Source organism: Puma concolor, chromosome E1 (genome assembly GCF_028749965.1).
Source record: "Puma concolor isolate L17-30 chromosome E1, mPumCon1.1.hap2, whole genome shotgun sequence".
In the NCBI taxonomy this organism is placed as follows: domain Eukaryota; kingdom Metazoa; phylum Chordata; class Mammalia; order Carnivora; family Felidae; genus Puma; species Puma concolor.
Genome location: NC_141680.1, coordinates 1775401 through 1795728, shown reverse-complemented (window position 1 = coordinate 1795728; position 20328 = coordinate 1775401). Strand labels below are relative to the sequence as shown.

Here is a 20328-nt window from a genome sequence, read left to right as displayed (position 1 = left end):
GGGAGCAGCGGTCTGGCTTGAGGTCGGCCCCCGGGTCCGAGCCAGCCCTGTTGCTCTGGTTGTGGAATGTTCACCGGCCAGAGTGTTTGGCCTTCCCTAAGCTTTCTTCGTCCACGAGGGAACGAACGGCACAGGCCCGTCGTGAAGAGCAGGCATGAGTCACAGCCCTCATGACACTTGTGCACATAATAAGAACCAGAAATCTTGCTTGAGTTTTAGTTGGTTTTGTTTTGTTTTTTATTTTTTTTAATTTTTTTTTTAATGTTTATTTATTTTTGAGACAGAGAGAGACAGGGCATGAACGGGGGAGGGGCAGAGAGAGAGGGAGACACAGAATCAGAAGCAGGCTCCAGGCTCTGAGCCGTCAGCACAGAGCCTGACCTGGGGCTCGAACTCACGGACCACTAGATCATGACCTGAGCTGAAGTCAGATGCTTAACTGACTGAGCCACCCAGGCGCCCCAGTTTTGTTTTGTTTTTAAAGTGAATTCAATGATTTCCAGAATCCAGGCATACACTCTTTATGTAACTCCTTTTAAAATTTCAGCGTGCCAGAACATTCTTCCTCAGAGCGCTCAGACCTGCGATCTTTGGTGATATTTTGTAGAGACGGTCCGTGACTACGAGCACCAGTTTCACCTGCGGCTGGAGCAGGAGCGAAGCCAGTGGGCACAGTACCGGGAGTCCGCGGAGAGGGAGATAGCGGATTTAAGGAGAAGGCTGTCGGAAGGTCAAGAGGAGGAGAATCTAGAAAACGAAATGAAAAAGGTATGAGGAACGTATTCACCTGTAGGAATATTCGAATTCGAAGGCAGGATGCCTCCACCCGCATTACTGTGGCCATAGGCGGACTTTCCTGGTTTCTGTTTGGGGGATTGTTTGGACACACACGTAAATGTAGCGCTGGATAGCCTGACTCCCTGACCCCAGACGTGTGCGTGGCTGACCTCCCTGCCCCTTCTTCACATCCCGAAACAAATGTCTTCACTGCAGGAGGCCTGTCCTGACCACCCCATTCAGCACAACAGCCTGCCTTCCTCCCCCCTGCACCTGCCACCGCTCCGCCCATCGCCATATCCTGCGGTGCTTTGTCCTTTCCTACAGCACACACAGAGTTCACCTGTTGATCATGCCTTCCCTTCCTTGCCAGAACGTGAGCTCCGTGAGCCAGGACCCTCGTTTGTTTGCGTGTCCTGCGTGCTCACGGTAGTGTTTAGCACACAGGGGCTCATAAATATTTATCGGAGGAGTGTGGCCGCCAGGTGAGTGTGTCTAAGCCGGACCTTCAGGACAGATGTTGATTTTCCGTCTCTCTCAGTATCCCTGGGTTCCCGTGAGACAAATGTACCGCATATTATGCTGGAACATAGCAAGATGCCTGAACATAGGGCGGTGGAGAAGGTGGAGTATTTTTTCATGAAGAAAATAGTGAAAGCTCTTTGGCCAGTTTAATTATATAAACTTGTAGGCTACTGATGTGTGTACATACTTCTATTTTAAATCACACATTATATATACAATTATAACTAGATTTTGACTTTATCTTTCATTCGTATTAATCATCATCTTTGGTTCCCAACCCTCGGTCCACAGAGGACTATTTTTGTGTATTTAGAAGGTGATTTAGTTTTCATAATAACCTAAAAATCATCTGAGAACCCAATACCCAAAAAAGAAGCTTTAAACACGAAGAACCGTTTCTTCCACTCCATTTTATTCCAGGAGAAGACTTTAATTCAGCATCTTCACGAGGATCCGACATCTTCCTCACCACTAGAGTCACTTAGCCATCTAACAGAGTTGTCCACAGTCCCCTCCCTCAGGTTGTTGGGAGATAGTTCCTGTTCGATGCTGTCGTTGGAGATTCCGGTCCAGGCCGTGACAGGAGATCCTTGTTTCCAGTTGTTCATGATTTTTCACAACGTGCCACTTCTTGTTGCTTTTAAAATTTATTTTTATTTTTAAAATAAACTTGGCGCACCTGGGTGGCTCAGTCAGTTTAGTGTCTGACTCTTGGTTTTGGCTCAGGTCACGATCTCACGGTTCATGGGATTGAGCCCCTTGTCAGGCTCTGTGCTAACAGCGTGGAGCCTGCTTGGGATTCTCTTTCTCCCTCTCTGCCCCTCTTCTGCTTGGGCGTGTACGTGCGTGTTCTCTCTCAAAATAAGTAAACCTTAAAAAAAAAAAAAATAAACTAAAGTTTATTTTTTAGAACAGTTTTTGATTTACGGAGTCAGATTGCGTAGATAGTACAGAGTTCCCGTGTGGTCCACGTCTAGTTTTCCCAGTTACTAGTATCTCACGTTGGTGTGGTACGTCGTCACAACTAGTAAACCAGGATTGAGTGTGATGAGCTAACGTCCGTTCATTGTATTCAGATTTCATTAGTTTTTACCTGATGCCCTGGCTCACTATTTTTAAGATCTCATGCAGGCACCACATTGCAGGATGCCACGTGTCTCTTTAGGCTCCTCTTGGCCCAAATTTTCCTTGTTGTTGTTTTAAAGAATAAATCTGATGAGGTGACTAATAAAATGCAACACCCAGGCATAAAAACAATCCTAAGGAAATTCATAGAAGGCAAGTAAGTTCCCTATCTCATTGTTTATCAAAAATGAAAATGTAAATACCGTAATTGCTACAGAACTGTTTCCCTGGAAGATGAAACACACGAGGATGCTGGCTGTTACAGCGTCTGTTCAATAGGACACCGAAGGTATGGCCTTGGCAGTAAAGCAATAGGAGAGAAGTAAGTCATAGGATCAACTTTTAATCCATAAAATCTTTATATGCGGATGACACTTTTTTGTTGTTGTTCTGCTTGTTTTTATTTTGCTTCCAGTACAGTTGGCCTATGTGTTGTATCAGTTGCAGGTGTCTGGTACGGCGAGTCAACACTTCCATATGTCACCCGGTGCTCATCATGACAGATGCACTCCTTAATAAATTTTCCTTGTTTTTTGTTTTTTTTGTTTTTGTATTTTTCTTTCTTGAGACAGCGCGTGTGCAGGTGCGTGTGGGGGAGGGGCAGACAGGGAGAGAGAGAGAGAATCTTAAGCAGGCTCTGTCCGTGCCCGTGTGGAGCCCGAGGCAGGGCTCAATTCCATGACCGTGAGATCATGACCTGAGCCGAACTCAAGAGTCAGATGTTCAACCGACTGAGCCTCCCAGGCACCCCAGAGTTTCCGTGTTTTTAATGACCTTTCTGTCATTTAAAAAAAAAAATCATCTTTATAAGTTTTGTTTATAATGATATGCAACACTTAGTTGTGGGGTCATCGTTGCGTCATTAAATAATTCAGTCTATGTTAAATTCTCTGCTTCTTCCCTCCTTTTTTCCCCCCTGCTGTTTTTTATCAGCACAGCAGATCTGTTAACCTAGACAGAAGATAATTTAAGCTCACATGCCTTTTCTAAACAGTACTTAGTTAAAAATAAAATAAATGATTCAATGACTTTTTAAGGACTGGAAAACAAAGTGAATCCCTCTTTTCTGAGAGAGATGTGTCTTGGGGAAAAGCCCCACTCATATTTGGGCATAAATGATATTTTCCCTATCGTGAACAATTGAGGATCAATTTGAGCTCTTTAAGTTTAGGGAATAAGGTTAAATTTCATGTTCACTAAGAAGGGAAAAAGCTAACTTTTTAAGTCTGCCTTTGTGTATATATATACACACAGGTGTACACATACATACACACATATACACCTGTATATACACACACACGCATATGCACACACCACACACATGTATGCACACATATGTGTGCACGCACAAACACGTACCTATACACACGTGTATACACACACCCACATGCATATGCACGCATACATACACAATATACACATATGTGACGTATACAATATATGTATAATAAAAGTTTCTCACCAGTTTACTAATTTTCGGATGTTATTTTTTTTTTTTTTTTTTTAATTTTTTTTTCAACGTTTATTCATTTTTGGGACAGAGAGAGACAGAGCATGAACGGGGGAGGGGCAGAGAGAGAGGGAGACACAGAATCGGAAACAGGCTCCAGGCTCTGAGCCATCAGCCCAGAGCCCGACGCGGGGCTCGAACTCACGGACCGCGAGATCGTGACCTGGCTGAAGTCGGACGCTCAACCGACTGCGCCACCCAGGCGCCCCAGGATGTTATTTTTTTTTAATCCATGTTTTTGAGAATGAAGGACAGAAAACGATATGATAGTCCTTCTTTGGGTTTGTTTCATTTAGGTATCAAACGTAAAATAATATTTAAACTACTCTTTTAAAATAACTAAGATGGGGGCGCCTGTGTGGCTCAGTAGGTTAAACATCCTACTTCGGCTCAGGTCATGATCTCACAGCCGGTGAGTTCGAGCCCTATGTCGGGCTCTGTGCTGACAGCTCGGAGCCTGGAGCCTGCTTCGGATTCTGTGTCTCCCTCTCTCTCTGCCCCTCTCCCACTCATGCTCTGTCTCTCAAAAAATGAATAAATGTTAAAAAAAAAAGTTTATTTATTTATTAAAAAAAATTTTTTTTAACGTTTATTTATTTTTGAGACAGAGAGAGATAGAGCATGAACGGGGGAGGGGCAGAGAGAGAGGGAGACACAGAATCGGAAGCAGGCTCCAGGCTCTGAGCCGTCAGCCCAGAGCCCGACGTGGGGCTCGAACTCACGGACCGCGAGATCGTGACCTGAGCTGAAGTAGGACGCTCAACCAACTGAGCCACCCAGGCGCCCCCACCAAAAAAATGTTTTTTTAAATGAAATAACTAAGATGAAAGCTTTTTAATAGCAACATAATTTTGTAACATTTTAGAAAGTATGTGCTGTTTTTTATGTTTATGAACTAATCAGTACTTTCATCCAACCATTTCCAAAGAAAGTATGATGTTCTGAATTTAGTGACTAGAGTTGTAAAAATTAAAGTGCTATGTGTATTTACTTTTATATATAGGGTATTTTCGAATTTAATGAATTGATTTAAAAAGTCAGCAGTGTCATAGTGAATCCGTTTTCCTACCTACTCCCATTTCTAAGTGGAACACTGGGAAAATTGGGATGATGGCTTGGCCTTCACGGTCCTACGGCACCGGAAAGCACACGTGGTTCAGTTCGACGGGCTCTCGTACGGCGCCTGGTGGCTTACTTGTGTTCAGTCTAACGATGTGCGAGTCAGAGTTTCTCAGAAAAGCAACGAGCCGGTAAGTTGTAGCATTTAATTCTTTTTAACCGTAGGCCCAAGAGGATGCTGAGAAACTTCGATCTGTTGTGATGCCCATGGAGAAGGAGATTGCGGCTCTGAAAGAGAAGCTGACGGAGGCTGAAGACAAGGTTAAAGAGCTGGAGGCCTCAAAGGTTGTGAGATGTTGTAGCCCGTTCTTGCACCCAATGCCCTGACCTGATGCCATGAGCACAGCTAGTCATGGAGGGGCAGACCCTGGCATTCAGACTGTGAATCCGAAGAATCTTGGTTTCTTTAAAATACAAAAAAAAAAAAAAAAAAAGAAAAGAAAAAAAGAAAAAGCTTGGAGATGATTTTGTCTGTATGGATAGTTTAAATAATCACCATAGTGGTGCTCCGTTTTGTTTTGCTTTGGTACAAAGTTAGTGTTCATTTTCTTGTCAGAATGAGACCTGATCTCATCCGTTTTCTTGTTGAGGAAAATGAATGGGTCCAAGCTGACTTCATTCCCTGAAGCTGGCCCCAGAATTGATGTCTGAGAGATGATGTGGTTAGAGCATGGCTGGGTTTGCTGGCCATGAAGACACAGCAGAGGGAATGTCGATAATTTTAACAATTAATTGAAAGTAGGAAAGAAAAAATAATTTAAAAAAGGCAGTAAACAGAAGCACAGCATAGGAGTGTGGAAAGGGGAATGTGTCCGTGACCCTAATAAATGTGAACTGATAATCACCTACTGAAAGAGATGGGATTTTTAAAAACGTAAATTTATATTGATTATAATAGATGCACCTAAAATAAAATTATAAGACTGAAAATAATGGGATATTTAAAGATATGTCGTATAAATTCTAACCAAAGGAAAGTTGATATAACAGCTGTGATATGAAACATTTAGGATGTAATAGAAAAAAGAATAGAGAGACCCCATCTAATAATCCATCAGTAGGATCAGACAGTCATGATTGAATGTTTCTTACACACCTTGAAATATGTGAACTACAAGGGACAATTAAGGGGAAACTAACTTTCACAGTTATAGTCGGAGCTTAGAACTGATTTATAGCAAGTGATCAGGTGGGCAGAAAAAAATATTAGTAGGGATATGGGGGCTTTGAATAACCAGATTAATAATTTAGATGTAACAGACACACAGAATTCTGTAGCCAGGAAAGGGGGACTGTATCTCCTGTAGTCATAGAGTGTAGGAGTTAGGAGCTCAGCATTTATTAGCAGGGGGAACCTTTGGGAAATTAAGCTTACTGTTTGGTTTTCTCAACTATAAAATGGAGATACCTCTACTGCATGCCTTGTAAGGCTATTAATAGGATTCTATAGAACGCTTAGGACAGTGTGTGAGACAAAGTATTGTTAGTTTCAGGTACATGATATTTCTCATAATGACACGAAGCGTCAACATGTTTTGAAGGATTGTTATGCAGACTCAAATCTCTGTAATTAAATTATTTACAGTAAAACGGCAGCTAAAATAAAATCTCTGGAAATGGAAAAAAATCATGGAAAAAGGAATTCTAAGATATTTAGAGTGATTTGAATATCTCACTCAAGAAGCTAAAAAACAAACAATAGTACAATGTGAACACTAGGAAATCTATAATATTCGTGAGAGCAGAAATGAGTGAAACAGAAAAGCAGAAGAGAACTTCAGAATGTCAGCATAATGGGAAAAATGGGAAAGCTGGTAAGACAGACCTCCAATAGGACTCATCAAGAAAAAAAAACCATTACAAATCAGAACGGGGACATAACCACAAATCAGTAGAGACTTGAAAACAAAACATACTCAGAACAGTGTCATACCAACAAATAGGAAATGAAGGAAATTTGGTTAAATGAAAACTTTTTTTTTTTTTTTAAGTTTATTTTGAGAGCAAGAGAGTGGGGGAGAGGCAGAGGGAGGGAGGAGGGAGGGAGGGAGGGAGAATCCCACGCAGGGTCTATGCTGGCAGCACAGAGCCTGGTGTGTGGCCCGAATTCAGCAAACCGAGATCATGACCAGAGCTGAAACCAAGAGTCAGACGGTTAACCAACTGAGCCACCCAGGCGCCCCGAAAGTAGTAACTATTAAAGAAAGTGAATTTATAGTCAGATTTAGAGTCAAATCTTCCTTTCTCCTGTTTCCTCTCTGAAAGACGTTCGGGTTTTGCGGGCAAGTTTTTCCAAACCTGGAAAGAGATGATCCTTATATTTTACAAAGTGTGTTAGAGAACAGGAGGAAAGGTCTCCTGCTGATTTTGTGAGACCTTCGTGATTTCATTACAAGCACACAGAAAAGTGGTAGGAAGGAAAGGCATTCTAGATCTATCTCACTTAACGTAGAAACAAAAATTCTCAACAGTGTAGTTAAAAAAAAAAAAAAGAAAAACAGCCAAATAGGATACATTCCCAGGAATTTAGGGAGGGTGTATCACCAGAAAACCCACTATCGTTACGCACCACATGAGAAGATTGTAGGAGAAGGGCAGTGTGTTCTTCTTGGCTTCAGAAAGGCATCTGATAAATTTAAACATCCAGTGACTTGATGAGAACTGTTTATCAAACCATCAGCAAACATTATCATTAATGAGGAGTGTTCAGCAGCCTTACCATTCATGACAGGAACCACGTGAGCTGATTCTGTGCGGATTGTTTTTGTGGCCCTGGATGACACAGCAAGACGAGACGGAGAGATGGGCTTAAGAACGGAATGAAAACAACAAAATTGATTTGGTGGTTTACGTAGAAAACCAGGACGGCGTACAAACACATTGTCAGACCTGACCACAGTTCAAGAACGTTGTCCCAACAAGAGCAACAGACAGAAGTGATAGTGTTCGTGTACCCCAGTAATCTGTCCAACGGGGGGAAGATCCCATTCACGGTAGCAAAAGCAAAACAAAAACGCCAAAAAAGCCTAACTCTGTGTTACCCGAGAATATATCTAAACAAAAACGGGTAAGATCTTTACGCAATACATTATAATGAAGGTCTGAATACGTGTGTTCCGGAATGAAAAGATAATGTATTACAAGGCGCGTAGTATATCCCCACATTCATCTATAAACTCAGAATTCCACCCAGATTCCAATAGGGTTTAATAAGCAAAATGGTAAGTGGATCCCAGAATTCACGCGGAGAAGTGGCGGATCAGAAGTGTACCCAGGACAGTTTGGAGGAAGGCAGGGTGGAGACACTTGCCCGGACACGGGACAGCGACCCGGGTGTGAACGTGACAGGGGAGCTGTGTCCCACCCTCAGCAGGTTGTGAGTCCACCACACAAATTGGTCATGTTTACACACTACTGGAATGTGCGAGAAACTCTTGCAGTTTCAGCTGCCATTGTCCGGTTGGAGCCCCAGTTGACAAATACGGGGTCTTTGGGGTTGTCATTGCTTCCCTTCCCTCTGTCACACGCCGATGCTGGTACCATAGGTGTCCCTAGAGGTAGCTTTCCTGACCCCACCCTCCAGCTCTCTCCTAGATTTTTGTGGGTGTCCGTGTGTTTTTTGGCTTTGTTATGTGTTAGGGCAAATGGAATTCAAGGGCATTCACATACTGTGGCACCACTTTCCCAGGGTTCTGCTTAGTAGCTTTCAGAGGTTAGAGATTCATTCATCACAAATCGAGTCAGGCATTTGCGCTAAGAAGTAGTAGCAGGTCGAATTAGTGATTGTATACCGTTGTGTGTCTGCACACCGACTCTCCTTATCACCGGCTGGAGTCCAGCCCTCTCCAGTGACAGGGACATGCCTCCCAGCAGTCAGTGCTTTGTCACACCTGCTTCATGTCTTCGGTCGTGTGACCACATCCAGGGAAGCGTCAGGTGGCTGCTTCAACAATCATTTTAGCCTGTGACCAGTACTAACGCGTGGTCAAGTTCACTGGAAACTTGACCGCCAGCATTTTCAAGTTTGAAGAAGTAGGAAGAAGAGAAGCTTGGAAGTGGCCTTGAAAGTGAAGTTGGACGTAACCACGGAAAAAGCTGACACGAGTAGCCAGAACTTAGGATGGGCGGTTTATAAGACAGGCCAAGTGATTCTGTGATCAGTCTCTGGGGCAAGACTGCATTTCACTTTGGTCATAACTGTTTCACACACGAGACTGTCTTGGTAATATTTGAGTATTACAGTTAATTGTTAAGCAGGAATAAGACATGTTTTAAAAGATGTGATTTTAGGGGCACCCGGGTGTCCCCGTTGGTTAAGCATCCTGACTCTTGATTTCAGCTCAGGTCATGATCTCACAGTTTCGTGAGTTCGAGCCCCACGTTGGGCTCTGTGCTGATGGTGCAGAGCCTGCTTGGGATTCTCTGTCTCCGTCTCCCTCTCTCTGCCCCTCCCTGACTCGTGCTCTCTCTCACTCTCTCAAAATAAGTAAACTTTAAAAGATGTGATTTTAAAACATACCCCACACTCGCCTCCAAGTTTGTGTTTATTACAGCATGGGACTATTTTTTCCATTATGACTTCCTCTTTTTTCCTTCCCATGTGTGTGCCTGTTCGAAATGTGCCCTTTTTATAAGTTTAAGGCATTTGGGATCACCTCACCAGAAATCAAAGAAAAGCAAATTCACAAGAGTGTGGTACTGTTTTTATCTTTAGAAATTAACTGCTGTTTTGAAAAGAACCTGCAACAACTCCGTGACGTGCAAAATGAGCACGTGTACGTGTTGCTCTGGGAGTTACACCCTGGAGCTGCCTTTTTGGAAAGCGAGGCACAGGAGTGTCCCATATGGTGTCACTCTGGGGATACAGTTATGAAGAAGACTGTGTGTGTGTGTGTGTCTCTAATTAAAAATTGTTTAACTTTTTCAACTTATGTAAATACAGACTCCACTTATTTTCAAGGCACGTTCAGATATACATACATATACATCGCCGGTAGGTCTCGAGTAGAAACTATTGTAGGTTTTACTTCAATAGCATCGCATTCTGTTTCAGGTTAAGGAGCTGAATCACTATCTGGAAGCTGAGAAATCCTGCAGGACTGATCTGGAGATGTACGTAGCCGTCCTGAACACTCAGAAGTCTGTTCTACAGGAAGATGCCGAGAAACTTCGGAAGGAATTGCACGAAGGTAAGTATGTATCCTCTGTAGTTTTAGTCTCGGTCTCTGAGAAAACCAGAACAAATCCGAGAGGCCGCACATGAGGGATTCACCGGAAGCCTTGCAGTCGGTGGGAGTGTTGTCCTGGGAGCCGTGAGGCCTAAAGACTCGCGGCTGTAATGGAACAGCTTCACAAGGCGCGAGGTGTGGGCAGAGAGACAGGAGGGCCGGGAACTTCTGCTTAAACTGCTTTTGCCCCCAGACCCAACTTGATGGAGGTAGTTCTACCAAAGGGAAAGTGGGGCCGGAGGGCAGGTCGAGGACCGAGGAGCATCTCCGTTTGTGAGGAGTGGTTTTGATTTCACGAGGCTGCTAGCGGGGTTCTGCGGAAATTGACTCTCTTTCCCCCGGCCTGGGGGAGAAGGCTTATCTTTTCCCCATTAAAATAAAGATCCACTTTTGTCTTTAATTCTGCTAGCGAGTCTTAATTGCTGGGGTTCTTAACCTTTGTTGTGTCACGAACTTCTCTTGGCGGTCTCGTGAGACCCCCTTAGGATCATGTTTTTAGTCCCTAAAATAGTAAATACAGAAGAAACGACTTACTATAAAATGGTGATCAAAATACAAATGACTGCAGACTTAAGATACAGGAACAAGGGTGCTTTTTATTAAGGCACTAAATAAAAAGTAACTACTGTAATTTTGAAGCACTGAGCTCAGTGATCTTTTAAGATCTGCAGCTGCTGTACAGAGATGTCACATCCGCGGCTTGTGCTGGTGACCGTCATGAGTATTGTCATACTTACTGTGGTTGCTTGCCCACATTTTATAATTAAAGGAAATGATACATTTCAGTTAGGAGTTAGTGAAAATGAAGATCCAGCTTTTTTCCTCACCTAAATGCATGGACCCCCTGAAATCTCGTCCACGTTGAGGGCGATACTAGTAACATATTTTAACGGGCAAGGGCAGGACTGTGGGGTCAGAGTCCCACAGTGGGCACTTTTAAGTGTATCAAGTGCCGTGGGAAATACAGCTCTTCCACCAGTAATTTAGGTTTGTGAATGAGTCCGTTCTTTCCCCCGGGAGTGGAAAGCTGAAATTATAAAGGCCTACGGAATTATCTCACAAAATGTTATGAAAATGACCCAAAGCTTGAGTGAGTCTCTGGCTTTCTGGAAGCATGTTTCATATGTGCTGCTGCCATCGAAAAGACATGCAAACTCTGAAAATGTCCAAAAGAAGTAGGGATTTCCATTTAAACGGTGTGCCCGGCCCTTAATCCCCTTGACACATCTGGAAAAGGATCTGAGAAGTCTCATTAAAACGAGTAAGGGGACGATTTCCGTTCTGGAACACTCACACCAAAAATCGTAGGTCAGTGAAAGGAAGGCCGATAACAGTCGAGCATCCGTGTAACCTGCAGCCTGACTTGGGGACAGTAGCCATGCCACCGAGTTACCGCTGTGGCCGGTCACGGGTGCTGGGCTTGGAGGCGGCAGTGCCACTGGTGAGCTTCTTAAGAGAAGTTGTAAAGAGAGGTGGGTGTTTGTCAGGTGGCCAGACATGGACTTGATGTCCCAGGCCATTTGCCTGGGTGTGACAAGGCGAAGGAGGAGCTCCGGCCAAGTTAGGACGTGAGGGCAGCGGGGCAAGACGTGATGGGAGAGGCTGACATGCTGACGTGACCTGGGTCGTGGACGCCTTCTGCCCGGGGACTCGGATTCTGGCCTCTGGGCAGGAACGAGCTTCTTTCAAATGTTTTTCTTAAATGACAGCTTTATGGAGACCTAATTCACATGCCATGGTGTTGGCTCTTTTAAAGTCTGTTCTCACAAAGGTGTGGTGTGAGCCGTTACCGCTAATTCCACGACATTCTCACCACTTCGGAAGGGAATTCCGTGCTCGTTCCCAGTCGCTCGCCATGTCCTCCTCCGCCCCAGCTCCCGGCAGCCGCCAGTCTGCTCTCTGTGCCTACAGATTTGCCTGTCCTGGACTTCTGTCTGAGTGGCATTGGACAGTATGGAGCCTCGTGCTTGGCCTCTCTGTTGGGCTTTAAACTGCGAGTGGTAACATAAGTTGTGCGGTTCAGAAAGTTCAGTTTGCCAGCAGTCCAGAGGACAGGCCGGGAAGCGTACCGGTTGAGCCGTGAGGGCTGGTCCGAGGCAGGTGGCGGAGGCTGGCCGTCACCTGGCACAGTCACAGAGGGCTGTGTTGGGGCGAGACGAGAAAGCGGTACGAGTGTTCTCTCGGGTTTGTGGCTTGAGGGACGGCGATGCCACCCGCTCGTTTGTCGGTCCAAGACGGCCGAGCGCCGAGTACCGGCAGGACCAGCCATTACACGGGACCCGTGACTGATCCTGGACGGTCAGGGCCGGCCTGGGCTCAGGGCGGGTCTCTGGGTGACAGGTGTATCAGCGTGTGTGTAAGGACGCTGGGGAGTGGTTACTGTGCCTTCGGCTTCCGGAGCAGCCGTTCCTACGGCGCGTTCCCGAGCACGCGTGTGCGGTGAGTGGTGTGGGAATGGACGTCCGGTCATGTGAACTTGGGAGCTCCTCTGAGAAAACACACGCTGGAGAGGCTGAGCTCCAGGTCCTGCAGGGAAGGAACCTTCAAAGATTCATTTAACCAGGGTTTCTAGCGCTTCCTGAGCACGGGGGCCCCTCGTCCACGCCGCCATTACAGGGGGCTCGGGGAGGGTCTGCTCTGGGAGAGGCGGGACAGCTGCCGTGTGTCCCACGGCCGGTCAGCCCTGGGTCCTCATCCCGACTCCGGCGGGACAGGCCAGTGGCCAGACCCGGTCTGGCAGCTCCGTGCCGCGGGCATGGTCTGCCGTTCAAGTTCGGTGTCTTGGTTGGGGGTCCCCGACAGTGTGCCGGCTCCTGGAACAAGAGCGACAGGAACACAACCAGTTGAAGCACACGTGGCAGAGAGCCAACGACCAGTTTCTGGAGTCCCAGCGCCTGCTGATGAGGGACATGCAGCGCATGGAGGTCGTGCTCACGTCGGAGCAGCTCCGGCGGGTGGAGGCGCTGCGGAGGAGAGACCAGGTGAGCGGCACCCCCGCCCCCCACCCCACGACCGCGGAGTCGGAGCAGCTCCGGCGGGCGGAGGGGCGTGGGTCCGCGGCTTTGGAAATGGCTGCGTCTGGGGCACAGAGCCCATGTAGCCACCACCGTCTTCGGAACGGTGCGCACTTCTGAGAAGAGCCTTCTGCGCGGCTCTGTCCGGGGCTCCCGGACTAGTTTTGTCCGGGCCGCGTCTCCGTGACATGGCCCCGGCGGCCGCACCGGAAGGGACCGCGTGGGGAGGGAGGTGTGGACCGGCCTGAAAAGGCCAGAGCCTGGCGGGCCGCGCGCCCGAGACCCTCTTTTCTCCTTACCTTTAAAACCTGTTGAGCCGACACGAGCAGTACACAGATACATCTCCTGCCAAAGAAATTTGTGGCGAAGGCAAAGCGATAAAGTCCGCCGGTCACCTCCCTTCGGGGACGACCGCGTGTCATCCGCAGCCGTCGCCTGGGAGGCCGCCTCCCGGGCGTTGCCGTGTTTTAGGGCGTCTTCGGGTTGGCTCGTGTCGCGCAGGCCTGTAGCAGAGGCACTCCACGGCCTCCTCTCCTCACCACGTGGCGGGGCACCTGCTCCCGCAGGCAGCCGTCGGCCTCGCTAAGTGCCGCGCCACCCCCCTCCCTGCTCTCTCCACGCGGGTCCCGTCGTCTTTGTTTCTTTTCCATTTCCGGTAGCAGTGCAGCTGGTGCCCCGTAGTGCGTTGCGCGTGGGTGCAAATACCTCCCCGGGGAAGCCGCGTGGAAGCTTTCTAGGCATCGTGAGCCGCTTTCAAGTGACCTTGTGTGACTTGGGTTGGGTTTTGGTTTTCAGATGTTCTGTCCTTAAAATGTCTTTTGTTTTAATTCTGACTCATCCTTCTTTTGTGCAGACACAGCCACCCTGAGGATTTAGATTCTAAAGTACAGGTCTGACCATGCCCTCCTGCTGTCCGCTAAGACCGTCTAAATGCCGGAACCGGTCACTTAAGGCCTTTAACTAACATTTACGGAGGGTTTTCCATATGTCAGCGCCGTGCTAAGGTTTTACATGTAAAGCTGCGTGCGGTATGGGTGTCGGAACACACACCAGAACTCTCCAGATGAGGTGGGGGCTGATGACAGATCTCTAACTCCCTGCCCCAGTCTTCACCTCTCATTTCCCGAGCTGTGTCTTCTCGGCCCCGGAGATTGTTCGACACTGCCCCGTCCGCCTGCCTTCCCGGGACCCTCGCTTGCCGCTCTCACGCGGCCGGCAGGCTCTTGTCACTGCCGCTTCCAGACCCGGCTGACCTGCTTCTGGCCCCGGTTCTAGCTCCTCCCGATGAGATTGTCCTTTAGTGCCGCAGAACCTCATCCATCCTTGTCTGTGTTGTGATTGTCCCTCCCATGAGGCCATTTGGGGCACTGAGGTAGCCTGTTCATGTTTGTCGAGCTCACTGTCACATCAGCTTCAAGCCTTCCTGTGTGTTCCACGTAAATTTGTACGTGTTTCTGATGGCTGCGTCCTGCCCTCGCGGTCTCTCTCATCACCCAGAGAATTGTTCATGTAAGTTTTCTCTCTTGAAGAAGAGGGGGGCGGTTTGTTTCGTGTTTCTTTCACGTGGACACTCTTCTTGGAACCTGTGTCCTGGTTTGTCTTCATGACGGGCTTTGCTTCTTTGTGCCTCTAGTATTACAACATTTTGTTCTGACCGGATATCCTTAGATGCGATCCCAAAACAGGCCTCAGTGTCCAGTTTCCTCGTAAGGCTTTGCTCTTTGTTTGAGTGGCTAAAGAACCGTATGAATCGTTAGGTGTGGACCGCCCTGGGTAACGCATGTATGCGTTTTCTGTGACTTTCAGGAGGAAGATGAACAACAGAGATTGAACAAGAGGAAGGACCATAAAAAAGCAGAGGTCGAGGAGGAGGTGAAGGCGCCAGTGGTGTGCGCGTTAGCGCAGGAGGAATCTGCAGCCCAGCTGTCAAACGAGGAGGTATAGTGAGTCTGCCCTCAGGGTCGCTGCGCACGTGGTATGACCACGTGTCGCTTCTCCTGCGTCGGGTGCGTCCTTCATGGGGAGGACGTAGGCAGCTCCTCGCGTGGCATTCGACAAGACGGTAGTGTTTATGTCTGTTTTAGACCCTAGGCGGTGCTCCTGGAGACGCGTGGTGGCTTCTGTCACCATCTCCGAAGTCATTAGACGTTCTCTTTCCCCGTGGTTCCAAAATTAAAACCGTAGGAGAAAACTTTTACATGATAAAACTGTAAAATCTTTTCTGATGTGAATATTAAATGTTGCTAATACTTGGAGCTTTCTGTTTAGAAGAGAGTGTGTGAAGTGTTCAAACACTGAACTCCCTACAGCATGTCCCCCCGTGTTAGCAGATCTGAGGTCTCCGGCGGGGGCGTCAGGTGGAGCGGGCAGCCCCAACGTGGACAGAGGCGTTCCCGTGGCACCGGGGCCATGCTCGCACGCGCAGACACACCCCTCCCCCTCAGCGGGCACCTCCGCAGGTGGCCAATCCGCGGCCTATCCACCCGCTGCCCCCTGCATGCCCCGGCAGATCCTGCGCGGTTGTGGCCACACTCGCTGTCCCGTCGTGCCGCCCTGTGCGCCGCGGGCTCCCTCTCCTGGGGTGCTGCCTGGCTCCCACCTCTCTCTGGGCGCTGGGTCCTCTCGGCCATCTCCTGCGTCAGCAGGGGACAGGCTCTTGTTCCCGCCCAGGGTAAAAGTGAAGCCCCTGGCTGGCCACGGAAGGGCCTTCACAGCTGGGTGACCCCACGCCGTGTCCATGCCCACAACCCTTGTTCGTGCTGCCCCCCGCCCCTCATTTCTGGCCTGTGACACAGAGTGACAGAGAGGGTCTGGTGTCGTGGGCACGGGGACTGTGCTTCTGGATCGTGTGTGGATTCGTGTTGGCTGTGTGTCATCTGCGTCCTCGTGGCTTCTGTCTCCGTGTTTATGGATTGCTCATTTTTTTAAGGGAAAACACCCTAACGGACGCTGAGAAGCAGGACGTCATTGCTGTGTCACTCACTGTCTTCATTGTGGGGTGCACACACGGAACCAAGCAGCCTGATTCTGCCGAGTGCCTTTCAACAGCCTGCCTCCCAGGAGAAGGGCTGTTTCCGGGTCCTGCCGAGTATCATGTGGTATCCGTGTGCAGGAACGTTTGAACAACGTCAGACTTCCCAGAAAATATTTGAGCAGGAAAACAGGAAAGGGAGATTTATTTGTTGTCGTTTACCACGAGGCTTTTCAAAAGTCTTTTGATTGTGTCCCTTTTGGTCTGTAGTATGTGTTGTGCTCAGCACGATTTCCTGGCTCTTCAAAACCTTCGGCTCTCGGGGCTGGCGTTTTGCGGTTTGAATGCCGAGTGCACCCGCCTTGTGTCCTGACGGTTCATGTTCAGCTGAGGACGTGAAGTTAGTCGGTGCTGCTTTGAAGGACCTCGATTTCTAGCTGAAGACAATTGGAGTTTGTGGGACCTCCTGTGTTTAGCCTCAGGATTAGAGTGTCCCTTTCTCACTATGAAAGCGTGTGTTCGGTGCGGAAAACTTGAAAAGTGCAGGCAGGTCCTCTGAAACAAAAAGAGCCGGTGGGTGACCCTCCTGCCCAGAGAGAGTCCCCACTGGCGTTTTGGTGTGTACCTCTTCTTTCTTTCTCTTCATTTCCAAAGTTAACGTATATGTGTTTCTGTTTTTGCTTTTTAAACATAGCCCATGTTGCAACTGGACGTGATGTTCTGTGTAAATTGCTTTTCACTGAAATCCATCGTAAAGGTTTCAGCGGGTATCATGCTGCAAACGTTTGCCCACAACCGGTATTTAACGGCCGATACTATTTCGGTGTGCAAATATTCCATAATTTCTTACGGCCGTACTCGTGGATTTGTGCCCAGGTTTAAAGGTCAGTGCCATTGAAAGAGAAATTTATGTCACGGTCTCTAGGGACCCTGTGACACGCACACCGGGTAGAGCCACCTGAGATGCATCCGAGTCGGTCGTGAGGCAGCAGGAGAAGGTTGTGGGGAGGGGTCCTGGGTCGCAGCCGCTTCTGACACTCCTGGAGGGAAGGCAAGGCCAGCTGGCGTGCACGGTGTGGCGGGCCTTGGGGTGGCATCTGTCCTCGGTTCGGGTACCTGGCCCCGTGCTGCTTCAGGGTGAGGGGAGCACGGGCTTACTGTAGTGAGGCAAGCGTGAAAAGGGTAGGGACAGGCGGCTGGACACGGGGCTGGTCGGGTGTATGTGAGAGGTGTGTTCACGGGTGAGTTTTTATTGATTGGAGGCACTAGGTAGCTTGGAGGGGCGGTCTGTGCCTGGCCAGCAAGGTCCTCACATGGCAAAACATCATAAAATACAGAGAATCAGAAAGAGGATTGTGAGACTAACAGCCAGACTGGTTCTGTCTTTCACTAGTCTGGGAGCTTTGATCGTTGTAAGTGATACCATATTGCTGTTATATGGAACTCTTCCCTGGGCAAAAATCATCACGGACTTACTGATGCCTTCGGGGAGAGAACTGCCGAATTTAAGGTCACAAGCATTTTTAGCGGTGCCTGGGAGGCTCAGTTAAGCGCCTGACTTTGGCTCAGGTCATGATCTCACGGTTTGTGGGTTTGAGCCCCGTGTTGGGCTCTGTGTTGACAGCACCCCACTCTTTGCACTTTGTTTCAAAATAAATAAGCAAACTTAAAATCATTAAACAATAGGAAGTAGACGGGATGTTATGTTAAAATAAAGACTAGTCCTTTAAATTAAATACACTGGATTTCAAGAAAAACTTACGACTTTTTTCTCGTTTTCTGATTTTCCCGATAACTGTACGGTTGCGTCTGGAAGCACGGTGTGCGTTTCTGACCTGGGAATGGGCTGCACCAGGCGGTTTTTAATTGAGATGAAATCCACGCATCGTAAAATTAGCCATTACAAGCACGCGATTCAGTGGCATTTAAGTACATACACAGCGTTGTGCAACCAACATCTCAGTCTGGTCTCGAAATGTAAACAAACAAAAAAACGTTTTCATCCCCCCAGAGGAGACCCCACATCCACTAAGGAGCCACTGCCCGGTTTCCTTCCCCTCAGCCTTTGGCAACCACTGATTTGTTTTCCAGCCTTTGTGGACTCACCTGTTCCAGGTGTTTCACGTGGATGGGATCACACCGCGTGGTACCTTTTGCGTCTCGTTCCTTTCACAAGTGCAGCCCATCTGCTGTGTTGATTACATCTTCCGCCCACGACATTCTCCTCATTTGCCTTCTACTTAGGCTACTCCTTCCTCTGTCCGTCCCCAAAGTGGACAGGTTTGGTGTTCCTCCTAGGGGTTCTGATTTGCTGTGGACGCTCTATCATTACATGGTGGTCACTCTCCGGCCTCTAAAGACTACGTCCATCCATTGGGTGGGTATCTCCGTGTGGATATGCAGCAGGCACCTCCCACTCAGCACACCTGACCCTGAACTTCAAGGAGCCCTTCCCTGACCCCTTCCGTCTGGGCCGAAGCCCCTCCTTGAGGCCCCAGAACATCCAGTACAGGTCTCTGGCCTGTAATTTTATTACCGAGGGCATTCTAATAGCCTGCTTGCTTGTTAGTTTTTTGCACGAAACTGTGAACATGTCGAGGTGAGGGTTGCAGTTGTACCGAGTGCCTGGTTTAGTGCCCAGCAGGTAGCAGACACTCAGTAACTGTTCAGAGCGCGTGGAGGAGCGTGCTAACGATCGTCCTACGTAACGTGTACGGTAGCTTTTCTCTCTGAGTCTAGAGAGTCGTCTAACTGGGCGCTGTGCGTTCTCCCATCTCAGGATCAGGAGCGCCTGGATAGCACCCGCGGCTCCGTGCACTCCTTAGATGCAGACCTGCTGTTGCCGTCTGGAGACCCGTTCAGTAAATCGGACAGCGACACGTTTAAAGACGGCCTCAGGAGAGCACAGTCCACGGACAGCCTGGGGCCTTCGGGCTCGCTGCAATCCAAAGCTTTGGGCTACAACTACAAGGCAAAGTCTGCTGGAAACCTGGACGAGTCGGATTTTGGGCCGTTGGTGGGAGCGGATTCGGTGTCTGAGAACTTTGACACCGCCTCCCTGGGGTCGCTGCAGATGCCAAGTGGGTTTATGTTAACCAAAGACCAGGAGAGAGCAATCAAGGCCATGACACCAGAGCAGGAAGAGACCGCGTCCCTCCTCTCCAGCGTCACCCAGGGTGTGGAGAGTGCGTACGTGTCCCCCAGCGGCTACCGCTTAGTCAGCGAGACAGAGTGGAATCTCCTGCAGAAGGAGGTGAGCTGCTCTCTGACTTTTGCCCTCTTGTCTGCTTGGAGGGCTCCCGGGTAGCTCTGGGATTTGGTGTTCGCTCGAGAGGCACCCCTGGGGTCGCCGTGTACACGCGTCCTCGGCCTGTTATGCTGCGCTCCTGCTGCTCCCGGTGACCGTGGCAGAGCAGGGGCCTCTAGTCACGCAGAGCGTGATCCCCCTCCACCTGGTGTCCCGCCTGAAGCCGGGGCACGGCCGAGTTTACGCTGGCGCAGCCCGGATGTGGTTCGCTTGGCAGACTCCTGCTCACTCCTGGACGTGCAAAGCACGCATGCTGTTGGCACTTAGTGCTGCGGGTGGGCTGGAGGAGGGTGTGGGAAACACTGGACGGGTTAACTTGCCTCCCGCGAGTGTTGGCGAATGTAGACGTACGACTGGGAGCCGGAAGTGTCCGTGCGCACTCGCACGTGGCCTCGGAGGTGACGGAGCCGTCCCCGCGGTCCCCACCGTCCCACACCCTGCCTGCTCGAACCTTGGGTAGTGATGACGTTGTCTCCGGTCTGCAGGTGAGGGTTGGTCTCAGGCCACAAGAAACGCTTGGGTTTCTCCTCCGAGCAGGGAGACGTGGGTCAGAGGCCAGGTGTTGTGACTTCTAGTGCTTTCTTTCCCCGGGGCCACGTCCCTGTGAGCAGCTGTGGATCCATGAGTGGGATCGCTGACTAGCCTGACAGAAACTGCTCCCCACGGCCTCGTGTGGAACACGTGCGAGAGAGGGCACTCCGGGTGGTTCGCGTTGGGGCTGCCTGCGTGCGGGGCGGGGGGGGGGGGGGGGG

The 20328-nt window shown here is 49.0% G+C and overlaps 1 protein-coding gene across 2 annotated transcripts in view; it reads left to right on the top strand.

Annotated features, from left to right (window-relative positions):
- Positions 1-20328, top strand: part of RABEP1 (rabaptin, RAB GTPase binding effector protein 1) — a 103822-nt gene that overhangs the window by 66384 nt on the left and 17110 nt on the right. For both annotated transcript variants that reach the window (XM_086685677.1, XM_086685676.1), the window contains 6 exons: positions 608-768; positions 5222-5341; positions 10110-10245; positions 13087-13265; positions 15105-15236; positions 19049-19522. In XM_086685677.1, coding sequence (XP_086541803.1) covers positions 608-768; positions 5222-5341; positions 10110-10245; positions 13087-13265; positions 15105-15236; positions 19049-19522 — 1202 coding nt within the window. The remainder of the gene's footprint in view (positions 1-607; positions 769-5221; positions 5342-10109; positions 10246-13086; positions 13266-15104; positions 15237-19048; positions 19523-20328) is intronic.